Below are 24296 nucleotides of genomic sequence, written 5' to 3' on the forward strand. Positions count from 1 at the left end.
TGTTTAAAATAAGCAAAAGCCTGTCTCATACTAACGCCGGTCCTGTTCCAAATAAAGGCAGGGAGGTTTTGCGATGTATAAATGTCGCATTCATGTACTCCTCCGGACTTAGAGCATCAAGATTTTTGTGTATTTCATTAGGCTATTTGCAACTATTATTAAACATTGCTGTTTCAAAGAAACACCCATTAGCATTTGTGATTGTGACTGTTTTTTATTTGTCATTAGCATTTAATTACGTTTGTTTCCCGCACAGTGGTAGTAATAGCAGCCCAGTACATATAGGCGTCAAGGGTAGTTTGCCGTAGGTGCCGTGATTTTATGCAAAGCTGAATGTTATTCTACCACAATCTGACAACATCTGTAGAAAATGTCGGCGAATATTTTCTTGATGTTATAGACTGTGTGTGAAATGCCAAAAAAATTAACTAAGGGTAAAATTTGTGTGTCAGACCAAATATTTCCGACAACCCATGAACGCAGCATGCATTACACTGCAGTGTGTCATGGCGCAGAAGAGGCCGAGCAGATCCGCGGCATCAAACTTTGATTTCAGCTCGATTTGTATTTATTTAATCCGTTATTATTGTTGAGTCCTGGAGATACGTTGAAGGAAAATACAGGTAAGTTGCCTTGTGCTGATTTGTTCTGTTTTTAATGTCGTTAAATCTCTCGAACCGAAGATAGATTAGCCTTTACGTATATGTTAAGTCCGACTGGAGATATGACGATAGTAGCTTCTTATAGACCTAACGTTACTGTAAAGGGTGAAAGTGAGAACTTTATATTTATGTTCAGCACGGTAATTTTCACAAAACAGATAACACAGTACCTCAATGTCTGTCAACGTTTATGTGGGAAGTAGATTAAGCTAGCAGGAGAGAAGTTGAACCTCATTAGCATAATAAGTATGTATTTGTTTATGGTGGTATGCTAGCTTTGTTTTGAGCCATCATCTAGTATTAGCTGCTGCGTTTTAATATATGTAAAAAAGGTTTTTGAAATAGGAGAGTGACATTATTTTAAAGCACATAGGCCTCTCTGTGCGGCTTTATGGCCTGTATAATGCAAATGTTTATTATAACGTCAAACTGTTGCTCTTGTGACAGGAGCAGGAATTAGAGGAATGCAGATGAAGGAGAGCATTGGTCTCCCCTGGTGAGATGTAACATAAAAACAAGCCTCCTGGGTTGTAGTAAGACATATTTTCCCCTGCATTCCTATTACAGTGGGGTAAATAATGCTTCTTTGTTCACGTATAATATCCAGACTGTAAGCTCAGTCATAAAAGTCCTATTTGACTTGGTAAGAGTTAACAGAGTTGGTCAAGGACACTTCAGAGGGCACAGTACTGGAAAAGTAGAGAAAAGAAGCTTATATTTTAGTTAAAGGAGGATTAAAACAGCATGAAAGTGTTCCCTTCACAAGTCATAGTTCTACATTGAAAAGATGACTTAGGGGAACCAGTTAATTACACTTAAAGATCCTGTAAAGCGAAATCCAAAGTATTTCTCTTAACACACTAGATATGTTGGAATATGGTTGCTGTAAACATGTGAAAACACTGAGCTCGCGTAATAACAGCTGCATTCAATCATCAGTGACTTGTAGTGTTGACAAATTGTTTCCATATATTATGCTAATGATGCTCATACTGCGCAGAACTTTTAGGCACATTTGGACCAGAAATCAAGGCTGAAGGCGTAGATGTGGTGAGTAAGCCACCTGAGGGTACCGTGGGGCAGGAAGGAGGATTGACACAACCCCAGTCATTCTTTGGATGTCTTTGCATATTACCAGGGGCATGTTAAAATAATCTGTTGAAAAAATAACAAAGTCCACAGCTTTTTTTTTTTGGTTTTAAGATTTGTTTTTGGCCTTTTTGCCTTTATTGGATAGGACAGTGGATAGAGTCGGAAACAGGGAAGAGAGCGGGGAGAGACATGCAGGAAATAGTGCCATGGGCCGGATTCGAACACGGGTCACCCGCGTACATGGCGCGCCTTTACCACTCGACTACCGGCGTGCAGGTCCACACCTTTTAAGGCAATGTGGCGAGTAAGTATGGCCTAGGGTACCGTCTGAGCGGGTGGTAGGGTTGCCACAAGCCCCTGATCATGCTTTGGATGTCCCAAGAGTCCGAAACTGTTAGTTAAAACCGTTCCTTGGACATATTGCTATTTGGATTATGGTTGTCAAAGTTTTTGATAGTCAAATACTTTGAAATGACACAGTTCAAATTGCCTTTTGGCAACATTTCAGCACTGTGGAATTGCCAGTGTGAAGTAGACTGAGTGAAGGAGATTTCCTGCAATTTTGGTGAAGAGTCATTTCCTACTTTTGGGTGCCTACAACTTGTGACAAGATCGTATGATTTGTAAAAGGATCTATCATAGTTTATTTTCTGGTATTGTGACAACCTTTACCTGAATGACGTCTATTATTTGTACAGGCTTAAAATCAATCATATTAAACATGTCACATGATGAGACTGAGTATCCAGGAGTTGATAATGAGGGACTACAACAAAATGTTGTCAAACTTTACATTTATGTTGTGTATTTTTCCCCAGTTGTGTGTAGTGTTTCATGGATTAGCCTTAAGACATAGTCTCTTACAATAAAGTGGCGTCATTACACTAGAAACTCATCCTTTCTCACTCTTCCTGTTATCTGAGTATTGTTGCTGTCAGTGTTTCAGGCACTCCTCTGCGGGGGTTGATTTGAGTGTGGTGGCATGGTTGCCTTTTTATGGCCAGACCGGGCTCAGCTGTGGGGAACCAGGGGTTTATGTCACCCTGCTCTGATGGTTGACTTGGCCCCAGCAGCCTGGAGCGACAGCAGAGAGAGCAGCTGTCTCTGTGTGGATGTCACACCACCAGGTGCTGTTCTAGACCTCATGAATCTTCGCCTGGTTATGTTGCAGATATAGCCAATATGTTCATGACTTTTGTGCTATTTTATTGCATAAAAAGCCTCCCAAGTGGAAGCATCTTTTCACGTTCTCTGTTAGTCAGTTGATACTTTGATATTCCTCGCTTTGAACATGCAAACGAAAAGATTAGCAATGATTAATTATCAAGTTTCTGTATGGTAATCCAGTAAACAGTAGAGCTGTTCTGCAGCTGTGATGACTGATGAGTGATACTGAAATGATATGAATGCAAAACAGCGTCAAAGTATCTGTGCATGCAAATAGTCTCTGATGGTAATTGCAAATTTGCACCAGCGAGTGGCAACATTATCTTTCAGACAGAGAGATGCAGAGTAAACACAGTAAACACCATCTTGTAAACTGAGCCTGTTGTTGATTTAGTCTGTTTGCATACACAGAACACTCGTGAATAAACACCGCCCCTCAGTACTTTAACTCCAGGATGCTTAGAGGATTGTGGAGCTGTTGAAGTATGAGATGTCCCCAGAGAAATACATAAAAAACAATATTTTTAAGATTTAAATGATGCAAAATGATTTTTATAAGATGATCAGGTTTGTTTGTATTCTGCCTGACCACTTTGAGGTTGATCTTCAGAGTTTGCATAATATGCCTACACTTTATGGACTATTCATCATAACATCTGCATAAAATCATTAGCTCTGTAAGAGTTACTTGTAAAACTATCTTTGATACCTTAGGTTTTAAACTAGTGTCATCATCAGGTCATATTGTAGATTGTGTATTGTCGTTTCCATTATCTCGAGCTATTATTTCTTGGTAGTACTATTGTGATTTTAGCTCCAAATTGAATAAAATAGACTTTTAATTTTGGTTTAAAAAAAACAAAACAAAAAACATAGTCTTATTTTTTACTCTGAGATCTCAAAGCAAACAACAAGACATACAGCAGCAGATACACATTTTGATGTACTCTTGTAATTTTGACTGGTAATCATTTATGTGAAAGGCAGCATTGGCACCAATACTGTAAAACAACTTTAAATAGATACCTTAAAAACTATAATTGTTATCACAATCTGCCCCACACTGTGGACCTTTTGCGGCAGCTCAAAAAGGTTTACTGCTGTCACAGTGAACCTTCTTTGAGCTGCGCTAGATGTGCAAAGCTGCTGAAGTTGTGTGGTCCTTTGTTTCCTTGGGCTTTTTCTTGTTGCTGGCATCTGTCTTTTGAAAATGTTGTGTACTTAGGAGACAGACAAAGCATTTCCTTGGAGTGCACTGTGGAAGTTATAAGCCATGTATGTACCGTGAGGTAGTGTCCTAGCTCTATCTGTATAGCAGCATCTGCAGCTTTAAGCTTTTACATCCATTAACTCTTTTGATAAATTTTCTTAGATAACCCTTTTTGGTGGGGAAACCACCACCCCTCCAAACATGAGCTGTACATAGTCATGAAGGTTGGCATATCAAACATGAAATACGTCCTAATAGTTTTTCCTTTGTTGCAGTGTTGTAGTCAAGTCACCAAACCTCGAGTCCAAGTTGAGTCCCAGTCACCGAAGAAAAATCCGAGTGGAGTCATCTTTACTTGAGTCCAAGTCCGAGTCGAGTCCCCATTACCAGTGTTGGAGTCCTAGACAAGTCCCCCGTACCTAAAAACTACAGCCAAATTAAATTGAAGTATTAATCATTTTTAAGCCATTCCAGCTTTCCTGGTGGGCTATGTTGATGTGTTTCATTAATGTATGAATTTCTTCAACTTTTTATCCTTAAGGGCTACAGGAGCTGTTACACTCTTCACTGATAATGTTAGTTATATTAAAAGGATTAATTGTGTATTTAGGGTGGAAAAATGAGACATGATTTTAACTGAACTCATGCTTTACATCTGTCTTATACGAAATATTACTCCTTTAAAATAACTGGATTTATTCAGATTTCTCACTAAAATTAAAATTCCAATTTTCCCTGTGGGACATTTGACCACATCATGAAAAGGTCTCCCCCCCCCCACCAATACTCTTAAATCTGAGTTGCAATTAAATGCATCCTATTTTTCCATATGTCAGCCTGTTTATCTCACTAATCAGCGTTATCTCGCCGATGTTAACGCAGATTTTAACGTTGGATTGATATATTTAACTAATGGGACTCACTACAAGGTTTAGGAGTTTTGATCACTCTGTCAAAGACTGAGGAGGATTACTGTACAGCAGCAACAGCAGCTAATATGACCAGACTGAGCAGCTGATGGAGATTTTCTGCGATTCAAAGGTAGGCTGGCTGCATTTTAGTTGAATTTAAGTAAAAATTACCGCGGGACTACAGAGAAGAGCCACAGGTTTAGGCTACCTATCAGCTCCTCTCTCTGTCACCCAGGCTCCCCTGCCTCTCCTGCTCTGCTCTCTCTCCTCTGGTTGTTTTCACAGACAGCAGGTTAGACACGCATGCAGCTGAACGAACACCAGGCACTGTGTGAACACTGATCAGTTGTGAGGGGTTTTCTCACACAAAAACAACAAATATTACAGAATAAAAAAGTCTTCAGCAAAAAAAGTTTGAGTCCTCCTCTTCATCCTTGCGCCCTGACGCAGTTAAAGTCCGAGTCCAAGTCCGAGTCATCAGTGCTCGAGTCCAAGTTGAGTCACGAGTCCTCCAAATCAGGACTCGAGTCCGAGTCCTGGACTTCATTATTGGACAGAAAAATTTACCCTGTTGGAAACACTCTGTAATATGTTATTGATCAAACAGACACACAAAAAGTTAGTGTGTCACGCAGAGAAGTGATGAAATAAACATTGGCGTTGGGATCAGCCATTGGCTTAATTGTTATTTGAGACATCAGTATCAGAACTGGCCCTGAATTTTAAAAGTAGTGCATCTCTAGAGTAAGGGCTGATTAGTATTGGTTCATCAAGGCCAATATCAATACCGATTATTAGTAGTGCATGTGACTGATAACCAATATTTGGATCCAATATGTATTTGTTATGACAAAATGTGCTCGATGCAGCAAAAGTGAAACTGCATGTTAAAAATATAAGGAAATCAAGAAAAGCACTCATAGAGTGCAGTCCTCTGCCATTAGCCCCATCTCCCAATAGTAAAGAATCCTTTAAAAAATTCCTGGATCCAGAAGGTGATCTGGATCTCTCCCAAAATCTAATCAGTTCTTCCTAATGCCTTTTCTGACATTTCCTGAAAATTTCATCAAATCCATCCATAACTTTTTGAGTTTTGTTGCTAACAAACTAACAAACTCTGCCAATCACATAACCTCCTTGGCAGAGGTTATAAATAATTTAGCACTAGCTCTGTCAACATGAGAAACAGAGCAATGCTGTAGCAGGAAACAGGAAATGATGCCATAATCTCTCAGTGTCAGTGTCACTAAAGCCTTGATGTTGATTGGCTAGTAGTTATGTGACATTAAACCAGTCAGGGAAATGTTGTGGGAGGGACATTAGGTGAGACTAGAAAGTGAAAACAAAACCACACCTTGCAGTAGCACACCTTTGCATTGATTGCATCTGGAATATTATTGATAAAATAAAATGCCAATACTGATGGCCGGCTGAATGCCAAAAATCAATGATTGGTGAGGCCATTTATCAGTCCACCCTGATTCAAGAGGAAACACTGAATTGCATAGAAATTGACTTTATGCATCATCCTCAGGGATTAGTCCACTATCTTTTACAGTATTTAGTGAGGATCAGACTGAGATCTGATACCAGGATCAGGTTTGCTCATCATCATTCAAAGCTAATGTTTTAGAATGATATTGAAATGTATCAGGACTTGAAAATATTGATATACTTAAGATTTGAAAACCTTTATCATAAGTCTTCCAATGTATTGGACTAACTAGAAATATTACCATTTTTAAGTGTTGAAAACAAAAGCTAAAAAGTGTTCTAAAGACATCTCACCTGCCAATAGCACTGAGCTATTGGTTCTGGAGCAGCATCAGCTGGTTTTGGTCATGCTGACAGACATCAGCAAATAATGCTACATGAACTGATGCCAGCAGCTGATGTTTATCTGTTGTGCTGCATCCATTTAATGCTGGAATTCTACTTTATGTAACTGCTGATTCAGATAATAGATCTTTTTATTGAGCAGAGGAGGTCACCTGTTGGACAAATGATTTGTTTTTATGTTTAAACATGAGAGATACTGTATGTTGTCAGTGTGGGAGTCTTGCACCAAAAGGAGTGATGAAAACACAAAGAATCACATCTGTGAATCTCCATCTGTGAATATCAGCATGTTGATGATATTAAAACCCCGTTAAAGCATCTCTGTCTCAGTGAGGTCTTACGTAATTCCTCCATAGTCCTGTTGGATGCTTTGAGTCTGATTCATTTGGCTCTGTTAGACACTGTCAGTAATAGCGGTCTCTATGTACAACCATTTTGTTTGCAGTTTGTCAACAGATATTCTGGTAATGTAGTTCTCAAATACCGAAATAGACCAACTCATCATCATCTTCAAGGAATAGGAAATAAATATACCAATGATGTTTGGTTTGATTCAGAAAGTCCTCTGCTGTGATCACAGACTGTACAGTCAGTGGCTGTGACTAACATCATTGTTCCTTTCTGAGTGTTTTTCTCTTCAGTATAACTGCAGAGCATGAGTTCAGCTCCAGGAGCAAACAGGAGATTCTTGGTTTGGTAGGTGATGAAAGGGGGCATAGGGTCCATTTCACCTATATATCCTGTCTGTGGGGGTCATATGTTGCTCTCTCTGTGGACTTCTCTCATAGCAGCGAGGTTTTCTCCACCTCCTCCCTTCACTACCTTCCTCTGTGGGTTTATATTTCTGTCAGCTATTCTCAGAGAGAATTTTAAGTTGCTCAGTACCTTTAACTGTTGGATTATTGAGCTGTTTGGGCTGTCACAAGATGAGAATTTGACTTCGATATGATGCAAAGTAAATAAATCAAAAGTTATGAATAGCCAGTTTTGTACTATTACAGTACAAATATAAGAGGCATCAAATATTGGGTCATTTCTTGTTTTAGCCACCAAAAATGTAGGTACTGTTGCTCTAATTGAACACATGTTCACAGTGTTTCAGTTCTGAAATGTGTCCAACATATCTGTGCATCATAGTAAGGGCTTCTGTTACTTGTGGCTGATTTGGGTAGAAATGTTATTCTCAAGCTTTGGTACTCTTCAGTGCCATAAATTCTTAAAATAATGGACATTTTATTTTAAACCATGTGGTATGGACAAGTATTGACAATTTAACAAGTCTTTAAGAGATCTGGGGATTTTCTTTTTGTGAAAATTCACAGAGCAGATGTTTTAGATCAATGACTTTTATGAAAGAACATTTTGAGTATTTTTAAAGGAGACCAGTGGGAGTAAGAAATCAAACACATCTGAGTCAGGTTAGCCCGCCCCGTCTTTGTAAGGAAATGCTATTATCTGTTGTAACATACCGACAGTTTGTGCTACAGAACTTCAGATGTGTTTTTGTAGAGCAGCCGTGGGTTTTGATGTCCCGTCTGCCCTTCAGGAGTTCTGCTTGATCCCTCACAGAGCTGTGAGCACCGCTGCATTGTTGAACCCTCATGAGGAATTTCTGTTAAGTCCTTTGGCCGGAGGAGCTGCTGGGGGCTTTAATACAACCTTTAAACAAATCTCTGTAAGCAGATACCTGTGTATTTTGAGCAGGACTGATCATCTCTAAATATTGTCAAGCCTCTCAGATAGGCCTTTAATGCAGGGTCACACTAACTCAGCAGCAGGTTGTGCTCAAATGTTTTATATAATGTCACTATTCAATCTCAGTTTCCTCAGAGTTTGGTTCCAGTGAGTTTATACATCTAAAATGTAAAATTGGTGTTAGTTGACCTCAGACCTGCTGACAAGCATTGGCTTTTGGTAAATAATGTTGCATAAACATATATAGCCTCTCCTATATAATAACATAACTTTTATAACCTGGGCTGTATCTATGACTTTAATTATCTATTGTATTTTTTTTTATTCCATTTAATAAAGTGAGGCAGATTAAGGGTCCTCACCAAGGACATTTTGTGCATCCAACACTTAATATTCCCTCCAGCCTCTTACAATCTGGTGTATATAGAAAATATTGTTTCCTGCTTTATACACTTGAATTACTTGATAATAACAATATCAGCATTTTCAGCAGTATTGGACATATTCCCTACATTAATATCAGAATCGGAACAACATCTTAATGTCAACAGCAGGAATCCAGCTGTGATTAAATAATTAGTCAACTGGTTGGCTGACAGCTGACACATATGGAAAGTCCTTCATATACTTTAAAGCAGTGGTTCTCAACTGGTCCACCCGCATGACCCACCAGTCTGTCTTATGACAGATCAACCCAAGTTTCCAAAACATTTTCAACAACGCATGTTTAGTTGATTGAATATGTCGCAGTTCGGAGCATGATTGGACCAAAACACCTGGTATAGAAAAGAAAAAGGATAAAACTGACTAATTTTGTACCCTCTTTCCCCATCATTATGTATCCATTTTTGCCAATATTCCAGAGAAGTTGTGAAATTACTTCATTATCATGGGAAAAGTAGACATTTATTGCAAGAAAAGGAGATTAATTAGTTGAAATATTTACAAAAAATTTAAATTTACCCAATTTCACAGTAAAACAGGGTAAAATAAAAGGTATCGATGCATGTCTAATAAGAAGTTCAGGACTTATGCCACCATTTTTTTTTCAGACACCTAGTTGTGACCCACTGAAAATTGCTCCATGACCCACTTTTGGGTCCCAACCAACCAATTGAGAACCACTGCTTTAAAGCAAACTACATTTTTAATGATCCATAGTATAAAAAAGTGCAGACTTTTCAAAGAAAACAATAGATCATCAGTTTTAAGTTTACCCAAAGCTACTGTAAGCAACAAACAGCAGTGGTGGCTGAAAAATAAAGATATTTTTAAGTGAATCTGTGATGACAACCCTGATTACATGATGATGAAACATGATCTATTCCTGCATTTGCAGTCCTAATGCGTCAACCTTGATGAGGGTTTTACCTCTAAAAGGCTCTTTATTTAGGAATATATGTTTTCTATTTGAATATTTGAGGAGACCCCCCTTCCCAAGGTCGGAGCAGCCCTGTTCTGCTGACTCTAAATGCAGAAAATCATGACAGTTGTCTCTGTGTTATGGTCTGTGACTGTGCTGACGCTGGCGAGGAGGTCCAGGCTCAGCTGGCTCTCCTCTCAAAGACCACTTACTCACACTGACTGACCACAGACGTACCAGGGGGAGTGGAAGGGGGATTATACTCTCCCCACAGCGTCAGCCCACGGCATGTTAGGTGTTCTCCCCCCCCCCACCCCTGCTTGGAAATGGACACTGCGGGTGTATTTATAGCCCCTGAGCACAAGCGAGCTCTCTTTCTTAAACACGAGTAAGGAGCTGGTTGTGTTCAGCAGAGTCGTGCTGAGCTTCGCTGTCGTATTTTCTAGCCTGTTGAGAGCTGTTTGGTTGTAAATCGTACCTGGAGGAATTTCTCAGGTAGGAATAAGAACAGCTTGTGTTGATTTATTTCAAACTTCTTGATTTAGTTTGGTGAAAAGCTACATCTCTGTGGTTTGGTTGTATAGCTTCTGGGTTGAAAACTACTTTGTGGTTACTTAATGAAGATCATCTGGTTGTGTTTGCTTTCAGACATGTAGCTCTAAGTTGTAGATATTTAACACTGGACATAGTTTTGTATATTGTCTTTAAAGTTTTGAATGTCGTTACGTGTGGTCACAGCAATTTTTCAGTACCTTTATGGTTTTATTTTGTAAGTTTTTGACTTGTTAAGTGCAAGAAAATATATAACAACTTATTCTTTCCCCATTAAAGGGTAGATATTATGTAAAACCCAATTTTCAGTGTTTTTACAGATACATTAAGGTATTTGAAGTATCTACTAGTCCAAAAAATGTGGCATAAGTCAATGCTGTCCTTTGTTCATGGTCTGCCTATGGCTGAATACCCAAAATGTGACTGTCCATTCAGAGTCTGCTTGTCCTGTGAGAGTCATTACAGTAATGCCTGCCCCTCACCTGGCATGTCCACCCACAGCTTCTGAGTTAAACTTTTGCTAAGGCCAGTCTTCATTTTTCTGGTAATCATAGAAGTTGCTTGACCAGGAGAGCTCAGTAGAAGCTGCCTTGTTGTTGGCAGCAAAGACCAAAGTGAACAGTACATGTTGGGCAGTACAGGACTGGCTGCCAAACTCCTTCTGCAAGATGAGTCAGTACCAGCTGTCTGAGTAAAATCTACTGAGTAGGGATGTCTAAGTAATTTAAAATAGTAATATGCTTAAGGTTTCTTTGGGTGTTACATACCAGCTAACTATGAGCAGTCTGTTGTGAGGCAGGCACAGAAAGTCGTGTCAGATTTGACCCATATTCTTCATTCTAAGTTTCAGCGTTTACCCTCAATTGTGCCCATGCCCATTCGATTTACAGGTAATGTGGAATTGACATAACAGCTATTGAACTCGATTAATCACTGATTTTACTTTTGTCTATATTTTTTTAAGCCCAGTTCAAACCACAGATTCAAGACAAGACAAGCTGTTCTGTGACGCTCTTAATGACTGTCAGTTCACACTGCTGCAACTACACTGCGTTCCAAATTATTATGCAAATATGATTTTAGTGTCATAAACATTCAATTTTTGTTTTTCATTGAAACTCATGGATGGTGTTGTGTCTCAGGGCTCTTTGGATCACTGAAATCAATCTCAGACACCTGTGATAATTAGTTTGCCAGGTGAGCCCAATTAAAGGAAAACCACTTAAGAAGGACGTTCCACATTATTAAGCAGGCCACAGGTTTCAGCATTATGGGAAAGAAAAGGGATCTCACTGCTGCCGAAAAGCATCAAATAGTGCAGTGCCTTGGACAAGGTATGAAAACATTAGCTATTTCACAAAAACGTAAGCGTCATCATCATACTGTAAAGAAATTTGTGGCTGATTCAGAGCACAGATGGGTTCATGCAGATAAAGGCATAAAGAAGAAGGTTTCTGCTAGACAAATTCATCAGATTAAGATTGCAGCTTCTAAAATGCCATTACAAAGCAGCAATCAGGTATTTGAAGCTGCTGGTGCCTCTGGTGTCCCACAAACCTCAAGGTGTAGGATCTTCCAGAGGCTTGCAGTTGTGCATAAACCTAATGTTCGGCCCCCCCAACCAATGCTCACAAGCAGAAATGGTTGCAGTGGGCCCAGAAATACATGAAGACTCATTTTCAAACAGTCTTGTTGACTGGTGAGTGTCGTGCAACCTTGGATGGTCCAGATGAATGGAGTAGTGGATGGTTGGCGGATGGCCACCATATCCCAATAAGGCTGCAACGTCAGCAAGGATGTGGCAGAGTCATGTTTTGGGCCGGAGAGCTGGTAGGCCCCTTTAGGGTCCCTGAAGGTGTGAAAATGACCTCGGCAAAGTATCTAGAGTGTCTGACTGACCACTTTCTTCCATGGTACAAAAAGAAGAACCGTGACTTCTGTAGCAAAATTATCAACATGCATATTTACTTTATCAAAATAGTTTGTTTGACTGAAATGTTGTTTCTGGTCTGTTTTAGATGAAAACATCATTCTGAGCACAACCACCTGATACTGAGACTCCCAGAGAGAGAGGAGAGATGGAAAAACCAGTCCTTCAGACGCAGCCCTCCACCCTACCTTTTTTCGACACAGCCCACGCCTTCAACCTTCTGCGAGGGATCCATGAACTTCGCGCAGAACGAAAGTTTTTCGATGTGACTTTGTGTGCAGAGGGCCGTGAGTTTCACTGTCACCGCACAGTGTTAGCGGCTGCCAGCACCTACTTCAGAGCCATGTTTGCAGGGACTCTGAGAGAGAGCGCGATGGACCGCGTGGTTCTACACGAGGTATCAGCTGAACTCTTAGGTCTGCTTGTGGACTTCTGCTACACAGGACGTGTCACAGTCACTCAGGATAATGTGGACGTCCTGCTGAAGACAGCTGATCTGTTTCAGTTTCCCTCCGTCAAAGAGGCCTGCTGTGCTTTTCTGGAGCAGCGGCTTGATGTTTCAAACTGCTTAGAGATCCAGGACTTTGCAGAGGCTTATGCTTGCAGAGAGTTGGCTGCAAGCGCTCGCCGCTTTGTCCTAAAAAACATAATGGAGCTGGCTAAAGGCACAGACTTTGAGCGGTTGTCATGGAAGCGTCTGCTTGAGTTTGTGTCAGAGGATGAGCTCTGTGTGGACAAAGAGGAGACAGTTTATCAGATCGCTGTGCGCTGGGTCAAAGCAGATCTTAAGAGAAGGCTGCACTATTGGCCCGAGCTCCTCCAGCAGGTGAGACTCCCCTTTGTTAGGCGGTTCTTCCTGTTGGCACATGTGGAAAGTGACCCCCTTGTTTACTTATCACCCACCTGCCTCCGCATGGTGAACGAAGCTCGCAGTTTTCAGTCCTGTGAGTACGACCGCCATGACAGGCCCTGCCACCGCATGAGGCCGCGACCCTCCACAGGGCTGGCTGAAATCCTGGTGGTGGTCGGAGGCTGTGATCAGGATTGTGATGAGCTGGTCACTGTGGACTGTTACAACCCTCAGACAGGACAGTGGCGTTACCTGGCTGAGTTTCCTGATCACCTGGGAGGAGGTTACAGTATAGCTGCTCTTGGAAATGACATGTATGTCTCAGGTAAGCCTTCCAACACTTCTCGACTAAGGTTGTCTAAATTTTAAATTCCTCAACACTCATTGATACAGTGTGGTTTAAATTGATAGTGTCTGTTCTTTCATTTGTTGTTACTCTCAAAAATACCAAGGCTTTTAAAGAAAGCACTGTCTAAAATGCAAAAGAAAGAAAGCAAAGCCAAATCATTGTCAGGTGTGCAGGAGTTTGCCTTTATTTGGTTGGCAATAAAGACAAGGCATTGCCCAGAGTTTGGTGCTTATGATTTATGGATATTTTTTATTTACTTATTTAGAAACTCCAATTCCAAAAAAAGTTGGGACAGAATACATTGTGAATCCTTTTCAACCTATTTTCTATTAAATAGAGCAGAAAGACAAGTTAGGTGATGTTCAAGTATTGTTTTTTGGAAATATGCACATTTTGTGAGTTTTATGCCTGTAACACTTTCCAAAAAGCTGAGACACTAGCAAGCTGACTACTGTGTTACATTGCTTTTTCTTCTAACAACAGTCTTTAAGTGTCTGTGGACTGAGGACTCTAAATTTTGAAGTTCTGAGAGTGGAATTCTTTCCCATTCTTGCATGATGTATAATTAAGCTGTCATATTTTGCACTTCATAATGAGCCATACATTTTCAGTGAGAGACAGGTCTAGACTGCATGGCAAGTCTACTGCCCGTACTCTTTTACTGTGAAGCCATGCTGTTGTAACTCGTGCATAATGTGGCTTGGCAATGTCTTGCTGAAATAAGCAGTGACATCCCTGAAAAAGATGTCATCTGGATGGGAGCATATGTTGCTCCAAAACCTCAGAATTAAAAATATGCAGATTACAGATGTGCAATTTACTCACTCCATGGGCACTAATACACCCCCAGACCATGACAGATACCAGGTTTTACCTTTGTATTGGTAACAATTGCGATGGTCCTTTTATCTCTTAAACCAAGAGGACCTAGTGGCCATTATTTCCAAAAACAATTCAAGATTGCTTAATTTTAATGACCAGTGGTATCAAGTAGGTCTGAAAAGATATACCAGTGTCAGTTCTAATTTACAGATCAGTAAACAACAACATTTGTACGCTGTTTTGGCATCTCAAAAAGGTGCAAAAACTATGTTTATACCTCTATAAACACTATAAATTGCACAAACCCGTTGCTAATGTACAATTGGAAAAGAATACACCGTTTAACTGCATATTTTGATAATCGAAACCAGGAAATTATGCAGAATTTAGTGCATTGGATTAGTTGACATAATATCCTCCTAACATGTATCGATATCGTTTGATTTTTACTGGATTCATGTTGTTTAAAAAATAACAGTCTGCCCTTTACACATATTTTTTGTGGATATTCTCATCACTTCTCATTCTGAAACTTCACACTCCAGATTAAAGTTATTGAGGGAATCTGCATTAAAGAAATAGGAAATAGTATGGAAAAGCTTTAAAAACACAGATTTTACAGTCAAAGCTTCTGCAAGAAAAAAGCGGAGCAGCATCATAAGTCCAGGTCAGCAAATACTGAAGTTTGGCAAGTTATGTTGGTTTCTTATAAAGCTGAAAACATTAAATTAACATCTTATACAAACAGACTAAAATCATTATATTGCAATCTATACAGTGTGAACAAGTTTGCTTGTAATTTTTGGTAGTAAAACCAAGAAATGAGCAAATATTTGATGTCTTGAACCTGTTGCTTGGTATCAAATCAGGTATTGATATTCTAAGATTTATACTCATAGTTCAAAATTCTGGTGCCGTATAAACATTATAGTATAGTCATGATAAAGGTGATCAAGAAAACGCAGTGGACAGAGTCGTGTGTATACAGTGTTGTGCGATCGTTCCACTCAGTAGATTTCCATTCCCATTGCTTCACCTTATGAAATGTCCGTCATGATTATAAATAAACTGCAGTCTGTTTGGCTGCTGCCTCCATGAGGGAACAAGGCAGAGTGAGGCAGGACATGGTGTGCTGCCAGAACACCACAGTAGTGTCATCATCTTCACCGTCTTCATCACAAGCTGACTGGTCCATTCCTTCGAGAACTCATCCCACACTTTAAGTCAGAGCTTGAGTTTCCAATAAGACAACAGATTTAGTCATGTGTTCGCTCAGTCCTGCAATGACAGGAATAACAGCAGTGAGGATTGCATAATGTTGGGAGGCAGACTGAGTTTTTATATCCTTGGATACAGTTTCATTCATATGAGATAGGAGATATTTTTGTGCAACAGGGGGAGGTTGAATATGAAATCCCCGCAGCTGGACAGATCTAGAATTTCCTTCACATTGAATCTGATCTTCTGTTGTAGACAAAGTTCTGACAAGGTTTTTAAAGGTCAAAAGTTGGGTTTTCATACCTGCTTGGATATCACAGCAACAAGGCACCCAAATCCTGATCATTTTATTTTTGTTTTGTTGACTTAATATCAATGAAAGGTCACACCATCTCTGTATCCCCCAGGTGGCTCTGACGGCTCTCGCCTCTACGACGGCGTGTGGCGTTACAAGTCCAGTGTGAACGAGTGGACAGAGGTGTCGCCCATGCTGAAGGCACGAGAGTACCACAGCTCCTGCGTCCTCAAAGGTCAGCTGTACGTGGTGGCGACAGACAGCACTGAACGCTACGATCAAGGTCTGGACTGCTGGGAGGCCTTACCACCCATGCTGCACCCAATGGATAACTGCTCTACCACGACCTGCAGCGGGCGCCTGTACGCCATCGGCTCTCTGACCGGAAAGGAAACCATGGCCATCCAGAGCTATGACGCAGACACAAACCGCTGGTCTATGGTGAGCTGTGGCCAGCTGCCGCCCTGGTCGTTTACACCCAAAACCATAACCCTCAAGAGCCTCATTTACTTCATCAGGTGAGTTACAGATGTAATTCAGTCCTTTATTCTTTCATATGAAAGAAAAAAGTGTTGAGGACACTGTGTTAACATCTTTCTTTTTCTGGTTCATTGTAAATTGGAGCTTAAATTTATCCATTTGATTATGTTTTTTGCTTATTTTTGCTCTTAATTATCTGAGCGCCCTACAAATTTATACTGAAACCAAGTTTGAGAACCAAACTTAACACACTAAATCATTGTAAATCACTCACACAAGCTCACTATTCAAATAATTGTACAACAAATCCATAATTGTAACTTTTTAATCAAAGTGATTATTTTCTGTACAATTTAATTATTGTGTTTTTACAAAGTTTTTATTTTCTGTTTATTGCATAGTGTTGTATTGATGTAAATATGACATTTTGATTAATTTTGTAGCCCTACTACTTGTTAATAATAATATCATCTGTATCTGGTGAATACTTTTAAGGCATATTCACTGTTTGATGTAGTCAGCTGTCATTCTGATGATCTGCCACAAGAGTGTGCCACTGAGCTCATGTAATTTATTTTCTGATGCAGTTTCCTTTTGTGACAAATTACAAAACAAGAGCCAATTTAATGAAAATTGGTCATTCTATGAAAATCAACAATAGGCTACATTTTTTATATCATCCAATACAAGTTGCTCTACATTAGATGAGTTAGAGTGTAGATGAAGTTAAATTCAATCTATATAAACATTTTATAGCTTTATAGATGCAGCTCTTAAGGCTTCTTTTTGCTGATAGTTCTCCCCTGTTTTGAAGAAAGCTTTTGGAATTGCGAATGTTAATAAATTTGGTTGTTAAACACTTTTATAATTAGGATATAATTAACTGTTTGAAAATGAATACTTGCAACGACAAGTACGGTCCACATGAATACATTTTGAGCAGTGGTTGTTTTGTCTGCTCTGACTCTGCTGTGTTTCTATTCGTAGAGATGACTCAGCCGAGGTGGATGTTTATAATCCTCAGAAGAATGAGTGGGACAAAATTAGTCCAATGACCCAGGTTTGTATTTCACATCTCATGCTTGTTGATTCTTCTGCTCCAAATATGGAGAAAGTGATGGATAAAGGAATGTAAATACATGTTTATTAACTTTTTTGACAGAACAGAACAAAAACATGTTATCATAAGTGTATTTCCTGATTTATTTCTTATAAAGATCTGAAAATATGTGTGCTTTTTATGTCCAAGACAATGATTTATCCAAGGTATTAGCATCTTAGAAAATATGTTTAATTTTTAATCAGCAAACTGCAGTATTATGCGTCAATGGTTTTTAGGGATGGAAGATATTATTGGCCCAATATCAGAAGATGTAGACTTAAAAAGGCAGTAATATTGTCAGTAGTTTTGTCTGTAAATATGAGCATATATCAACTGTAATTTTTGGCCATATGTTCTGATAAGTGTGTGGGTTTTAGTTTTAGTTTTAAGCTGAACCAACAGACCTCAGTTTAGGTATTTTTCTTTGTTCATCCACATTTTATAAACTTGAACGTTTGTTTTTATGACTCAGGTTTTTTCTTTGTTTGTCCATAAACTTTAGTGTGTTCAAAGTACTGATGTTTCAGGTCTGAAATACTGAATATTATATTTAAATATCAGTATTGGTATGAGCTAAAGTCAATCTGTAAATATTGGCATATGGGATATTGGCAAAAATTCGGTACCGTGCATCCCTAGTGGTTTTGCTTCACAAACTAACCTCTGATTTCTTTTCTCCAGGTCCACGTTGGAGGCAGTGTGGCGGTACTAGGAGGTAAATTATACGTATCTGGAGGTTACGATAATACGTTTGAGCTGTCAGACGTGATTGAAGCCTTCGACCCAAACACTCGTACATGGACTGTGGCTGGACACCTCCCTCAGCCGACGTTCTGGCACGGCAGCGTCAGCATCTTCCGCCAGTTCATGCCCCTGGTATCGAGCGCTTTTGAACCGACAGAGATACCCGAATCAAACGCCATCCACCTCCACCGGCACCAACGACACCAAGCGCTTCAAAATCTGAACAACAATCTGAACCAGAATCAAAACCAGGATGTGAACCCAGCACACTGAACATCTGGTGACATTTCCTTTTCAGTCTCAGTTCTCATTGTACATGCGTGTTTACCTCAAAGTAATGCTGAAGTTGTTTAGAAAAGGCTGTACAGAGTCATCGGAGCTCTTTTAAATCCATTTTGCTGTTGAGTTGTCACACTAATGATCACTCTGAAGGAAAGGTAGTGGTCAGCCATGTTTGGACTCGGTCTTCGATGGATCGTGTCCCAAGGTTAGGGAAGCAGCGACCTTTTATGGCTCTTGATTTAGGGTTGGGAAGTTAACAAAATGAAATCATTAATCCTCAGAGTCCAGTCAGTCTGGATCAGATCTTTTGTCGTTCATCAGAGTCATCACATAAAGTCAGAAAATGAAAATCAGTTTATAAAGCTAAATCATAAAGGTAGATTTCTCTGGCTTTAGCATATCTTAAGAACCATTCACCCCCTCCTTTAACTCTGGGGCCCAGCAAACACTGTAGGATGGTATAAATGTCACGGTGGGATTTCAGCTTACTCTGAGTATTTAACGACCAAGCAGAAACAACTGATGTTAAAAAATAATTTTAGGGCTTTTTGCCTTCATTTGATAGGACAGTGGATAGAGTGGGAAACTATAGAGATAGTGAGTGGTGACATGCAGGTCGGACTCAAACCTGGACCACCTGCTTGGATGGGTACAGCCTCCATAATTGGGGTGTGTCCTAAAGACTGGACCATAGGCATCCCATAAAAGTTCAGCTATGGCAGACATTCATCTGACCGGTCAGGAGCAGCTGAGTGCAGCTGTGATCAGCCCTCCTGCCCCACTGTACACAGGGAACAACATATGACTGAAATGAAATTCAGTTTAACTTTAAGATCAGTCATGTGACTCAGAAACAGGGCCGGAAATGGACTTCATACTAACAGTGTGTGCCTAGCCTAGGTTAGTGTATTGCCATGGGCCCCATAGAGGGCAGTGTTGAGTACGAAGCTAAAGCAGCATGCAGACACTACTCTTTTTTTTTAAAAACATGTTTACATTGTTTTGGCAGACTCCTTTAAATCTGCATGTGGCTTTGTGTTAATGATGGAACTCTGGCTGTAGTGTTTGTCAGAGGACTCATACTGCCCAAAATGTTCCTCTTGAACCTTGAACACTGATGAGTACTGTTGAGCTTTGGAGGGACACCCCTGTTTTAAGGTGAACTGCTGTGGATTAATTTTGACCCAAACAACACAGTGCATTTCTGCAGACAGTATCTTTGAAGATGTAATATAGTAAAGGGATGTGGTTTCAGAAATAGGTGAGCTTTTTTGTGCCTCTGCTGCCAACTCCTCGTATCAGCTTGAAGCTCAGGCTTAAGGCTACGTTAGCTGCTACTGCCATAACACTACTAAACCTCTGACTGAACTGTCTGATGAAGAGTTGAATTGTGGATAATCACACAACAATGAAAGAAATAATATTTTAATATTTCTGTTTATAGATCCAACTCCTTCCTGTAATGTATGAAGTAAAGTGTATATCAGTAAAGGAGTAAACAGTTTGTAGCCCAGAGCAAGAGTACAGCAGAGAAAAACATAGATTCCAAGATGAAGTTCTAAAATCTAGAGGATGAAGTCGTAAAATTAGAAGATTAAAACAATTTAAAAAGAGTCATATAATGATGGGATTTAAGCTAATTTATGAGATTAAAGGCTTGATTTTTCAACATTTATGTAGTGAATTGGGCTGCACAGAGTTAGCGCTGTTGCCTCAGAGCAAGAAAGTTCCCAGTTCCTGGTTAAAGCCTTTCTGTGCAGTTTGCATGTTCTCTACGTCCACGTGTGGGTTCTCTCCGGGTACTCCGGCTTCCTCCCACCATCAAAGACATGCTTGTTAGGTTAATTGGTGACTCTAAATTGCCCATAGGTGTGAGTGCGCCTGGTCTGTATATGTCAGCTGTGATTGACCAGCGACCAGGGTGTACCCCACCTCTCACCCAATGACAGCTCCAGCCCCCCCACGACCCCCAACGGAATACGTCATGTAGAAAATGTCTTTGATTTAAGAAGTTAAACTCATAAATTAAAAATATTCAATTCATTTATTTATGAGAGTAAAGACTTGGCTTTGCAATATTAATGTAAAATTACAAGATTAAAGTCATAGATTAATAGTGCTAAAGTTGAACACTCACAAGAAAGAAGTCTCAAAGTTCTGAAGATAAAGTGGTAATTTTAAAAGATTAACAGGGTAATAATTCATGCGAGTCAAGTCATACATTCTGTTGTGAATAAAATCATTATGATATAATATTAAAGTAATATTAAGCATTTAAAATTGTGCATTTACGATATAGTGATAACTACAAGATTTAAAAAAAAACACGATTTTATAAGAATAATGTAAAAAGTTATTAAAGTCTTCAGTGTACAAGTTTGAGGTTGTCCATTGATGTGTCTAAAGTTGTAGTTTTAAGTGAGTATAGCCTTGAATTTATGAGGATAAAATCATGAAAAAAGCTGCAAGAAAAGGGGAGTACAATAACATTTATAAGAATGAAAGTTTAAATTTGTAAGAATAAATTACAAGAATAAAATGGTACATTTGCAGCATCAAACTAGCAAATTATGAAAGTTTAAGTAGAAAATAAAACAACATAGTTATAATTCAGTAAAATAAAGTAATAACTTTACAAGATTAATGTGGTAAATTAACAAGAATAAAGTCCTTTTTATGAGATTAAAGTCTGAAAGTATGAGACTGAAGTTAGATTGATTTCATTTGTAGTCCGTTCTTAAAGTATGAGGATTTTATCAATTTCTGTAAACATTTTCATAGGCAGTCATTTTCATGAACAAGTTATTGTCATTCTTACAGATTAGCCAAAATGATTAATATGATGAGTACCTAATTGTGGGTTACATCGAAAACATCAGTGTCTATGGGAATTTTATGAATCTGGTGGAATATGTTCATAAACCTTTGGCAGCGAGCCTTAGATAGCAGAAAATAAAACAATGTAGTTTTTCTCTACACATGATGCTGCTTTTCTGTCATCACCCCATCTAATCAAAGACTAAAATATCAGCTGTGTTCTCTTGCAGTAATAGAAGTAGTTTACTACTTTAATCTTGTAAAATTAGGACTTTAATCTTGGAATCGTATTATTTTATTCTGCCCTTAAAACCTGTGGTGCAAAGAAATAATCATACACAGTTAAAATCTGTTTACATTCCAAAAGCGACAATCACAACAGATAACCAGCGTTAAAAATGCATTTCTAGGAAGTGCCGAATGTGGAGGAGAAAGAGCTGAGTATATTTTCAGAATAGTTGCATGTGATATGAACTTTATCCTCCCTTGCTTGTGATAATCAGACATCTTCAGTGTCACCCTAGACCCAAACATAAACCAGGCTGCATTGTTTATAACCAGCTGAATATGCATGAAGAACTTTATTTAAGAGATGTATTTAAAGATGTTTGAATGTTTTTATGTATATTTATGGATATATATTTGTGCCGTGGTTGCTTCAGGTGGCCAAGCAGTAAACAAAATGAGTGATATTTGTTCGTTGTTCAGTCAAAACTGGAAATGCAAAAACATCTCTGTCTGTAAAAATGTTTTTCATTTAATGTTAATTTTTTTGTTGTTATGCATTGATGTTTTTTGGTTTTCTTACAAGCGTTTGTTGTTGAATCATTTTTGTTACTACAGTTGATTCTTAGCCGTGCATACTGTGTGTACAATGTTGTACAATGTTTACAGCGTGGGTATCTTTAAATTAAACTGCAGGCAGATCTGAGACGTTATTCTGCTGAGTCACATTTGATGAGCTGTTATCATGTTGCTAATGTGTTTCTCATACATATTAGACTGTTGTTGCAGCAGAGTGTGAAGTTATTTTTATAAGTAGCATGTTAAGATGATGCGTTCACTTATAAAGCTTTATCTTTAACATAAAATATCAGCCTGTGTGGTGTTTTATTTCAAAGGAAGGATGGCTGTAAACACATTTTAAAGGTGAGCTGTGGAGATTTATGGCTCAGCGCTGGCAAAGCCCAGTCCGAAGATGTCTCAGTCCTTTTTTTTTTTCTTTCAAAGTTTTCTCACCAATCCAATTGAGGTTCTGTCCAAAACTACCATTGGTAGCAGGGTTTGTGTCCTTGGGCTTCAGTATGAAGCAGCAGTGACCTCTCTAGTCCACTCAGGTGTTTCTGTTTATCAACATAGTGGGAGAGTAACTGTGTGCAAGTGTGTAAGCATGCCAAAAGTCCAGATAGCATCATCAACTTTGACACAAGTTTCATCAATGCTATTGCAATGTAATCAAAAGCAATAACATAAAGGAGAAAATCAGTGTAGAGTGTGATGCCAAAACTCATTTTACCCTTTTGACACATTAATGCCATTAACTGAGTTGCTACAAATCTTCACCCTAGAGTTTCAAAATGTGTATTTTCAGTGACCTAAAAATGCTGTTTGTGAGTATACAAAAGGCCAAAACACAAAGAGAAAGCTGTTTTCAAAAAAACTCAAGTATGGGCCAATCCCATTTCTATCCTTAACCCGTCCCCTTCGCCTACCCCTTCCCTTTGAAACAGAGTGGTGAGAGGCAGGGGTGAAAACCTCTTAAGAAATGACTTGATTGCTGTTCCTCATCACACATTGCCAATAAACAGCTTCATCATCAGAGATGACAATTAAGTTTCGATCAATTCGTTCATACTATGGATCTCCATGTTGATCTTCTCCATATATTTATACAGTTAATAGCCCTGGTTTTCCACGTGTACATACTAGGGCTGGGCAATTAACCAAAAATGAGATTAAATTGCAATATAGCCTGCTGCAATTATCAAATCGCAAAAGGTGCAATATTTCTTTGACCTGAAATTTGTGTCAAAATACCAGTTTTGAACTGTTTTTTTTTTTTTTTTTTTTGTTTTTTTTGCTGCAGCAGAGATGTTATGCATGACATATGCAATGCAATCATTCAGGTGCCATTCTTTTTCACTGTCCACAAAAAATCCTCATTTTTGTACTTTTTTTCTTATTAAATATAAGGATAACGAAAACCCTCCAATGCAACAATTCATATCCAATATGCAGTATGAGTCAAAATCATCAGAATTTGACACTTTTAAAGAGTTGTTCAGCCCTTGTTTAGGAATAAAAGAAAGTAAAGGAATAATCGCATATAAAATCGCAATTGCAATACTGGAGAAAAAAAATTGCAATTAGATTATTTTCCAAAATTGTTCAGCCCTTGTACATACTGACAGTACAATAAACTTCTATCCCTAGTAGCTAAAGATTGAATATATGAAAAAACCCAACTGTTGTGTTTCCTACTATCATTTATAAATGCTGAAAATATTTACATTTACATGCCTCCTTCATTGTGCCATTTCGCAAATGAGCCCAGTGCATGGTGGGAAATTCATCATACCCTTTGGTTTCAAGTGTGGTCCTGAAAAATCTGTTTCAAGCAGTGTTACTTTTGGCAGCTATTTTAAATTTTCATCTTAGTCTTTAGATGAAATGTCTTTTAGTTTTAGTCACATTTTAGTCATTTCTACCCTTTTTAATTTTAGACTAGTTTTAGTCGACGAAAAAACACAAAAAATATTTTAGTCTAGTTTTAGTCCATAAAAAGCCCTCACATTTTAGTCTTTGTTTTTAGTCCAGGCATTTATTTTCTGGCCTAAAGTTGGCACCAAATCATGGTAGTGTGTTCTCTGCACTCTGCTAAACCTGGGGTCCCTGCTTTCTACAGCTGGGAGGCAG

At 38.9% G+C, this 24296-nt stretch overlaps 1 protein-coding gene across 3 annotated transcripts; it reads left to right on the forward strand.

The window, feature by feature from the left end:
- Window positions 1–492: 492 nt before the first annotated feature.
- klhl21 (kelch-like family member 21) lies at window positions 493–23197 on the forward strand. 3 transcript variants are annotated; one of them, XM_041799119.1, is made up of 5 exons: window positions 493–623; window positions 12510–13596; window positions 16068–16473; window positions 17423–17495; window positions 18219–23197. In XM_041799119.1, exons 2-5 carry the CDS (start codon window positions 12570–12572, stop codon window positions 18552–18554), a joined length of 1842 nt encoding a protein of 613 aa, XP_041655053.1. In that variant the 5' UTR covers window positions 493–623; window positions 12510–12569; the 3' UTR covers window positions 18555–23197. The 3 variants fall into 3 exon arrangements, with proteins under 3 accessions (XP_041655053.1, XP_041655054.1, XP_041655052.1); XM_041799120.1 differs by lacking the exon at window positions 493–623 and adding an exon at window positions 2000–2058; XM_041799118.1 differs by lacking the exon at window positions 493–623 and adding an exon at window positions 10304–10434.
- The last annotated feature ends 1099 nt before the right edge of the window (window positions 23198–24296 follow it).

This window comes from Cheilinus undulatus, linkage group 11 (assembly GCF_018320785.1).
Source record: "Cheilinus undulatus linkage group 11, ASM1832078v1, whole genome shotgun sequence".
NCBI lineage: Eukaryota > Metazoa > Chordata > Actinopteri > Labriformes > Labridae > Cheilinus > Cheilinus undulatus.